This window comes from Barbatula barbatula, assembly GCF_947034865.1.
Source record: "Barbatula barbatula genome assembly, chromosome: 9".
In the NCBI taxonomy this organism is placed as follows: Eukaryota; Metazoa; Chordata; class Actinopteri; order Cypriniformes; family Nemacheilidae; genus Barbatula; species Barbatula barbatula.
Genome location: NC_136772.1, coordinates 12,868,596 through 12,877,903, shown reverse-complemented (window position 1 = coordinate 12,877,903; position 9,308 = coordinate 12,868,596). Strand labels below are relative to the sequence as shown.

At 36.3% G+C, this 9,308-nt stretch overlaps 1 protein-coding gene across 1 annotated transcript; it reads right to left on the bottom strand.

Annotated features, from left to right (window-relative positions):
* Positions 1 to 808: 808 nt before the first annotated feature.
* Positions 809 to 5,567, bottom strand: lypd6b (LY6/PLAUR domain containing 6B). The gene is made up of 5 exons (XM_079464851.1): positions 5,397 to 5,567; positions 3,818 to 3,942; positions 3,579 to 3,677; positions 3,186 to 3,316; positions 809 to 2,465 (listed from the first exon to the last, which is right to left on the bottom strand). The coding sequence occupies exons 2-5, from the start codon at positions 3,918 to 3,920 to the stop codon at positions 2,295 to 2,297; spliced, it is 504 nt and encodes a 167-aa protein (XP_079320977.1). The 5' UTR covers positions 3,921 to 3,942; positions 5,397 to 5,567; the 3' UTR covers positions 809 to 2,294.
* Positions 5,568 to 9,308: the final 3,741 nt, after the last annotated feature.

Here is a 9,308-nt window from a genome sequence, read left to right as displayed (position 1 = left end):
TGGGATTAACATAGAAAACAAAGCTTGTCCTGAAGGGTATTTGTGATCAAAGTACGTTCCTGGATTGAACAGCAGTGTCAAGAGCCTTTGTAGCAGGTTATAGTCATTGGGAAAACGCTTCTTTTTTATGACTAAAGAAGAAGAGTTGAATTCTTCTAACAGTTGGACTATGCTCACAGATTTAAACCAGACTTGTTCATAATGTACAGAGCCAGTCTCAATTGAAAAAATATTCACGTGACATGTTAATGATGGCACTATGTTCTTCAAATAAGGTGATATTGATTCCTTTTATGTCATTTCCTAAAGATGGAATTCTGTGCATCATGCGCCCAAATGTTACTTCTTCAACAAGAACACAATTATCGAAAATTCTTGTGAGAAGACATCATCCATCACCAGACTTCAATGAAATGCACATTAACCGTATGTGGCGCCACCATGAAAAATGAAGTAGGATTAAAGGTTGTTCATTGTTTGAACAAAGCAAATAACATTCAGGAAGTGAATTATGTTTTTGTACTTGGCTACTTATATCTTCATTCTTGCGGTAAATCTTATGACCAAATGCATCACTAGACTATCCAATAATTAAATCATGTAAATTCTTTAATAGAGAAATATGAGCGGTGGGGACTTTCCATTGCATCTGTAGCTTGAATTGTGTTTTTGTCCCGTGACCTTGGTCGAACAATCATTACATTTCATATTTCAGCAGTCTGTAACTACTATTTTGTATTTTCAATTTATTTCAAAATAATTGTACACTTTTGAAAAATGAGAATGTCTTTGTATTGGTATTTATTTTGCTTCAATGACCGTACAAACATAACGTTTGAAATCATCTTGTGTGTTTTAATAGAAGCAATGAATCTGTCATTTATTATTTTACATATTTTTTAAACCTTTAAACACTGTACTGTATATTTCCATATTGTAATAAAATTCCTGCTTTCTTAAACATCGATTCTCTTGGGAATCCTTTTATAGTGCTGGGGCTCTGGGGGTGGGGGGGGGGTTTGCTCTTTTGTACTACTCAAGGTCCAGCTCCCAAATTCAAACCCGGAGTGTCTCGTGTAAAACCACAAAACAGTTTTCAGATCAGCACGGAAGGAGTTTTAAAAAGCTTTATATTGAATGTGTAGAGATCCCTGCTGGTTCCATACAGAAAAGCACAGCGGTATGTTGTAGATTAAAGAGATGAGGAACAATTTACAATCTCTGACAAGCTTCAGGGCTACAACCCAGTAAACAAGACCATTTGTCATAACTCGCTTCATCATCATGGGAAAGGAGGCGACCTCACTGTGAAGTTTATATTTAAAAAAAGTCAGCAGCTCTAGTTTATATTTGTTTGGTTCACTTGTTTAAATAATGCCTAATTTGTTTACATACTGCATTGTTCCATTAAAAAATCACTTTGGTAACCCAACAATACGTTCAAACGTAAATTTGCTGTGGCTTACTTTGTAATGAACTTAAATATTAATTTTATGATAATAATATAACATGTGCATTGAGTATTTATATACCTCCTAAATAAAACGTCTTTTGTAAATGAATATCAATTAGGTTACATTTGTACTTGTGTTTTTTGGGATAACATTTTGTTTTGAAAAAAATTTGAAATCACCAAACCAGAAAAAAATGTGAAATCACCAAACCAGAATGACCCAAAATATAGTAAACACTTTGTTCATTTATTACTCAGTGCATTTATTATTTTCTAGTGCTTTTCTGCATTATCCTCGCCCGTGCTCTTAAAGCACTGATATATTTACATATGTAACAATCAAGATCTTTTTCAGAGACTTCCGCATTGTTTCGAGGGAACAATACATTCCGCGTCCTCTCATTGGATTGTATGACAGAATCTGGGATCAGAGCCATCGAGCAAACCATCCTCCCTATACAGAGTCTTTCAATGCTCAGTTTCAGCCTCAGTTTGCTCAATACAAATCCAGTGAAGCATCAGTATTAACATTCACTTTCATTGCAGCTAAATGCCGCGTCTGTTTTTCTGTCCTATTTAGCGCGTAATTAGTAACCTGTTGTCACTAGCAGCACTGGAATTGGATTAACAGATCTTGCTCATTCAGATCTGATTGGACAATACAGTTCACGGTTAACTGACAGTCTCCTTCCATTTCCTTTGAAGATGTCTGAAGCCCAAACAGATGCAGAACAAGCTGAAAACTTTCAAACATCAACAATATTTGAGGCTGTAAGCCGTCTCCAGTGGAGTGGAGTCACTTTTCTGTAGTGATCGGTTCATCACCGATCATGATTGAGGATCATAAAGGAAAAAGTCTGGTCAGAACTGGGATAAGCAAGAACGCAGTGGCCCGGGTCTTGAATGTAGGTGCCGCTGAGCTGTGGGTTCGTCTCTGAGCAAACACTGCATTAGTGTGATTGGTTGGCAGATCGACATTACAAACCATCCCTTCACAACAAGACACACACTCCTGAAAGACAGAGTCAATACAAATGGTGATACAACTACAGTATTAATAAATGCATCCGCATTATACGGTATTTTATGTATATTATATTATATGTATGTTCAAATTGACAAATGATCACAAAGTACTGAATCGCTACTGACAATATTTTTCATACACTGTCAACGATATTTCAATATACATGTTTTAACAAAGTATCATATTTAGTCGTGAAAACAATTAAGAGCCCGCTCCAGAAATGCTGAATATTTGTTCAGCATTTCTGAATATTTTGTGGCAATTCCAGTCTGTTGAATATCAAAAGAAACAAAGCTCAGGAATGATTGAAAATCATCCAACAGCAATTTGAATGCTAAGGGTTTGGAAAATGCACTTTTAAGAGGCATGAACGTTGTGAAAAAATCTAGAATATTGCCTTTATGCATCTTTAATCTGATCTTGAAATATATGTAAAACATTAGAGTGAATATGAACTTGTTATCTTTGCATTATTCAAGATCTGCAAACATTGTTTCATTTTTTTGTGGTTTTAACCAGTTTGCCCAGTTTGTTAAATTTTCTGCAAATTGGGAGAAATGTTGTTACTAGTTTTATTATTAATAAATTATTATTATTCACTAGAATGAAACAAAAATTATGGTTTTATTTAAACACATACCTATAAAGAGTAAACTAAGAAATCTTAATTTTTTCTGTGGCTGTACAGTACACATGGACACTCACCAAGTGATGTGGGTTTTTGTGATGTCTGCAGCCTGCTAACCGGCATTCTTCATGCGCTGCACATCTTTTGGTAACAGACTTTGTCTTCCCGTTATGATTGAAGCGATGTATTGTCATACAGTATTGGGTATCTACAGATGAAAGAACAGTAGACACTGAGTCAATATCATGGTATATATAAAGTCTCTAAACTGTTCAAGTTCAGCTATATTTCACAAAAAGAAGTTTATATTTAAATCTGAAGATATCTGTGATCTATTGTAACAGAAAAACAGAATGCAGAAAACACAGAATTCACTGATTTAAAACTATAATTTACAGATGGCTTGCCAAAATATTTTTTAATAATATATTAATAATATATGGTTGTCTGTGAAAAAGAAACACTCTCACTCTGAGGGCACCACATATCCTCTGCCCAGCGATTACAGCTGTAGTTGTCTGTGCTTTGCTCACATGTAAAGCACTTGAAACTCTCAGGGTATGGAGTCGCTGTGCACACATAAACACTTACGGTTACACTTTTAACAATATTAACATTATTACATTCATTAACTGTATGTTGTATGCAAATAGGCTAAGTTGGTGTAAATTCTAATAGAAATAAGACATTAAATTTTTTACACACTCACTTTCTACAGCAGGCATGAGATTGTAGAAGTCGATGTTGTCACTGAGCACCATGTCAAGTAGAAGCTGAATGAGAACAGTTACTAAGGCCAGATCTGTTGCCATGTTTAGAGACAGATAGTGACACCTAAAAATAAACAGTAAAAGATAAGATAAATGACTTCCTGTAATTGCTCAATGACACAGAGCGTCTTATTACAATTGTCACAACTGACAACCATTCAGGACAAAGCGTCCCATACATATTGTGCTTTTGGTATGCATGGAATAACATTTGTTCTTTTTGGGATAACAAACTGAAAGCATAACGTCACATAAAGTCAATAACATATCTTTGTTTTTAGCCCTAGGTTTAAATATTTATAATTTCAAACAGTAGACCAGGCCATAAGTACTGAATCCACATGTCTTCCTGAAGTCTTGCCACATAGTTGAAATGTCTTGCGCTAAAAACCCTCTCTCACCTGCTCCTGGCATTTTAAGGAGCAGTAAGGCATGGTGACCTCAGATGTTAATCATTGGGACTGAACATACATTCTCAAAGCACTTAAACATGCACCTGCTTGTTTCAGTCAATGTTTATTTACTTTTTGCCTACAATAAGATCACGCTTTAATAAACAACTTATTTTCTAGTCAAATGATTTAAAAGAAGACATTGTTAGCCTCTGAAGTATTTAACATCCGTTCTACAATTTCCCTCCAGGATATAAATACTTCTTCTTAGATGCAGCGTGTGGTTTTAAGCAAACAGATGAATGTCATTAATCTTGTGGCAGTGACACGCTGTGTTAAGGGTCTCTGGAGATCACACATCTATAATGACTGACACCACAACAGCAATGAGCTACACTGACCCGGAGGTTAGAACACACACAGGGACCTGTGGTCTCGAGTCTTTTCAGCTCCAAACGCAAGTGCTCTCAGGTCATATACCAGCTCGTGGACTTGTAGGGACTTGAAAGCAGTACATTAAGAGTAAAGAGCGTAAAATGGTTATTTGAATCTTACTACCATGAAAAACGAATGCACGCCCGCACGCACACGAACACGAACACGAACACACACACGCACACACACACATTGTGGACAGATCGTTCTGAATTTGCCAGAACACTGAAGGCCTTTGACATTTTGCCATTTAAATGTATTCTCTGAATGTAATTGTATTTCAGTGAAATGAATTCAATGTAAACGAGCTGCGGAGGTCGGTTGCCTTCTGACTGGTTTAGGAACCAAAGTGGAGGCTTTTCTATTGCTTCAGTGATCTGTGAAGCCACTTGAATAACCAACACTGCAAGGAAGCTAACGGCAGTAACATATTTCTTTAAAAACAGATTTGTGAGATTCTATTCCTGTTACAGTGCCTGTTGATACGTGCAAAAGATTTGCTCAAAACGAGCCTGTAGATATCAGAAATATTCCTGAAGTCAAATAATACAGATCACAATATAATATAATACAAAACAAAACAATAACACAAAATAATTGTCAGACAGAGAATGCTAAAACAAACATGAATGATTCATAATTTAGCTTAAATGAATTGAGAATTTATACAATTTAGGAAACAAAAGCTTACCTTCTGTTTGTAAGACAAAAAGCATTTAGAGACCAACAGACAGATGTGAATATATATTCCTGCGCTGACTGAAACTTTCAAAAGCAAAGGACAGAAAAAGCTTAGAAGTCATTTTTCCATTTCAGCTCTGCCCCACAACAACAGCACAGAAATCACAGACCCCAACCTCCTGACAACCCCCGCTTTGATTGGACAGCAGGTGCAGTTTGGGGGCGGAGCTTCTGGCCATTGTGTGAGGCCAACAGTGTGGTGTCAAGTCAGTCTAGCCCAAGTAATTACCATTCACACAAACACTCTCAGCACTGCCCACCAAACACACCCCATAACCTTAAACGAAAACCATCGCTCTGCTAGATTACATGGAGATCCTGTATACTAAAATTAGGAAATTACATATTGATTTTTTTTTGATGCAGAAGCAGAGATCAATACTATAAATCCAGACATGAGGAGCTTGATTGTCTTTCATGATATAAGATGATGACCACACGATTATCGTGGCCTCTAGATTTCTGCATAATAATTGTATCGCTACATCTAAATGTTTTTAATAAACAAATAATACTATCAGTCAAATGTCTGATTATGTTTGTTGTGTGTTTTCTTGTTGTTTTTACCCAAAAAAATTGTGTAGGAAGAGAGAGAGAGAGTTATAAAGCATTAACACAGTATCGATAATCATGTTTTTATTACGTTTTTTACAATACCGGTGACACCCCGAGGCAACACAGTGAATTGTTTTATTACTGTAAAATATCTGATTTGTGCCTTCTCCTGTAGAAAAGACTTAAGATGTTTCTATAGGGTATTTAAACAATACAACAGTCTCTGTATCTTTATCATTTTAGTTGTGACGTGAACCCCGCTATTCTCCAAATGCAGAACGAAAACTTTGTTATATTTATAGTTATCATTATGATGTGATCGGCTCTTTGTACTAAAGAGTGACTAAAAATAGCAATTTTTCATTTCTGTGTGCATCAAACATACGGTGAAAAGACTTTTGGTGGTTTGTGAGCATAAACCCACAACTGAGTTTGATGCGGGTTGAGAAAGTTTTACTACAGGTATCTTTCAAGTCATAACAGATGAATAAAGCTGCTGGTTATTTTAGAACAGACAGGTATCACCATTTTAACCCAGCTGTTAAATTTGACTCAGACTGCTGATATGTGAAAATAAGCTATTTTTGTTTTCACTGCCACTGTGGCATACTGTAATTGGCTTTATGCCAATCCTAAAAAAAACACTGCTGCATGTGAGAACACTGTGAAATATATCAATGAAATATAAGAGACTGCTCATATACTGTATCTGCCTCAAGGCTGCCACAGAAAATATACAGGTACTTAAAATAATCCCACACCACGTCGAGTTTTAGTGCATCCTTTGAGGTTTATATCAGTCTGATGCTGATGTGCTGTCAGGCTTAGAATTGAATTACAAGAATGTTCCCAGACTACCCCAAGCACTTAAAATCCCCAAAATGGTGGATCATCCTTTAATGTGTACCAAATAAAAACTCACTTGTGATATTGTCAAATAAAGGTCTCAAGTTCCAATGAAATGTGTATCTACAGTACAGGACTGAGTGGGATCATGTACAGTATACAGTAGGCTATATTATTGCACACTTCAGTTGTCTTGTTTGAGTTAATCCACCCTGACAAATGTGAAAACTGAGCAAAGGTTCTTTAAACAGATTTTGGTGAAGAATTCTAACTCTCCACCTCATGGATGTGTCTTGCCTTAAGGGAAACAGAAGATTTAAAAGCAAAGAGGCTTAACAGGACTTGTAAGAAAAGTCAGAGGGACAAATCGCTATGATTTCCGTGTCTTCTTCTTCTTGCTAGTAAAACAGCTCCCTGTTTTTATTAGTAATCCCACCAAAAACCCAAAGCTCATAGTGTTTTAAACAGCAAATAAAAAAGCAACAATTCAATCTTTCTACTTAGTTTGTTAAAAGTGACATAAAAATATGGTGGTTCATGGTTAACCACAGGAGACCAAAAATTATTAAATTGGAATTATTAAATACCATATGTGTCTTATCTTGTGTTGCTTAGGTGAGGATATAATTCATAATTCATAGCCAAAGGGACTTAAATTCTTTCAAAAACATTAATAACACACCAAGTTCTACATATTAAAGGGAACACTACATTGTTCTTGCTGCTTTTTAACAACAAGTTGGCAGATTTACTGCCCTGTTTTGAAATCTGTAGATGGTGAAGAAATCCAGAAGACTTGACGTGCTCTTTCCCTCTGTGTGCTGATAGACACACCCTTCTCAAGAGCTGACGGGCTTTTCTGATGCCCTAAGGGGTCAAGAGCTGTTCAATGTATTCATTTCATTATTGTATTTCATACAGTGAGCAATTTTGCACAAGATGTCAGAAATATGATTAAGAAGACCAAACTTCACATACCATCTTCATAAAATACATTCATTTCTAACTGTACCAAGAAGGATATAGCTTAATGTTTCTGAAATCCCATCCCTCCAAAATGTCATTTTAAGTATATAATATAAAACCACTTTGTCTTAACATGAAGGGGAAGAAAAAACATTCCCACAGTTCACATGGAAGCACCTGCATAGTGCTACCCAGATCCTGCCAACTCGAGTGAAAAATACTTAAGCCCTCATGTCATGTGGAAATATTTCAGCACTTGAAATATTGCAAGGTGAAGAAAAAATAAGCTATAAGGAACAAAACGCCTGGGGTTCCACGACACCATTAAAGAAAGTATAAAAAGCATCACAGTAAACATGACACCAAAGCCACATGTCAATATGTGAAAATGTGTCCAAACTCATCAAAAAGCAACACCATAAAAACAATCAAAATGTTTCAGTTACCCAAGATTTCTTCTCAAATTCCGCAAAAAGAAGGGCCTTCAGGACGCCCGTTTCCTCTCTTCAGTCCTTTTTCTTTTTCAGGCAACAGCTGATAAAAATGCTGAGGTAACCACACAAATAAAACCAATCCAAAATGCTGACTAAACAAGCTTTATATTTACCATCAGCCTACAGGAAATCCTTCAAGATCTGACCACATTGTCTTTGTCTTACATTAGTCGCTGAGTGTTTAGGTATGAGAGTCCACCTTCACAGGAAGTCATGGTGTCATAAAAGCACCAGGTCAGGGATATAAACTCAAGGGGGCTTTTTGTGGCGGCTTTTATGGCTTTTTTGTGATTGGTCCTGTCGTGCTCATTTATCAGTGCTGACCAGCACACAGACATGTCGACTGTAAAATACAAAGGCCCCATGGACAATACAAGAGTACTAGAGCAAAGCAAGTATAGGAGAAATTGCAACTCTGTGGTTTTACAGACATTTTCTTGGTATTTGACATTTTAGATGATTGTTTAATTTAGCGTAGTTAATGTAAAATAATGTAAAGTCTTCTCAAACTTTCCATAGCAACGGCAGTTATAAACACATCAATGTCCATCAAAACTGTATTTAACTCGTTGGACAAATAAAGGATTTTGAAACATGAGGTATTCAAAGCTATTCAAGAACCAAATCTATTCATAAAGTAAATCCTTCGCATAACTTTTTCCATCCGCGGATCAACACTGAACTAACAATCATTATATGAAACTGCCATTTAAAGATTCCATTAAATCCCTCGGGCTGTCATGTGGATAACGGAGATGACGTACAGCAATCAATTTTGAATAATGTTGTGCTGTTACCAGATCAGGTCTAGTCAAGTTTAGTGAGATTTGTGTGGAAAATCCCTGAGGTGTGTATATGTGTTTGTGAGGAGGAGGGTCACATTGAGATATGATTAAAAAGCAGATTGTAGTCAACCAGTTTCACTCACAGTGGATCATTTCCAGTTTCTGTGTATGCACACAATTTAAAGTCTTGGCTAAGAGCTATTAAACATTTCCACT

Bases quoted from the DNA above. Each gene is read 5' to 3' on its own strand.
- lypd6b (XM_079464851.1), bottom strand. From the start codon at position 3,920: ATGGCAACAGATCTGGCCTTAGTAACTGTTCTCATTCAGCTTCTACTT. The intron at 3,678-3,817 runs GTGAGTGTGTAA...ATGTGTGCACAG, and splicing joins TCTCATGCCTGCTGTAGAAA to CGACTCCATACCCTGAGAGT. The intron at 2,466-3,185 runs GTGAGTGTCCAT...TCTGTCTTTCAG, and splicing joins ACAAAAACCCACATCACTTG to GAGTGTGTGTCTTGTTGTGA.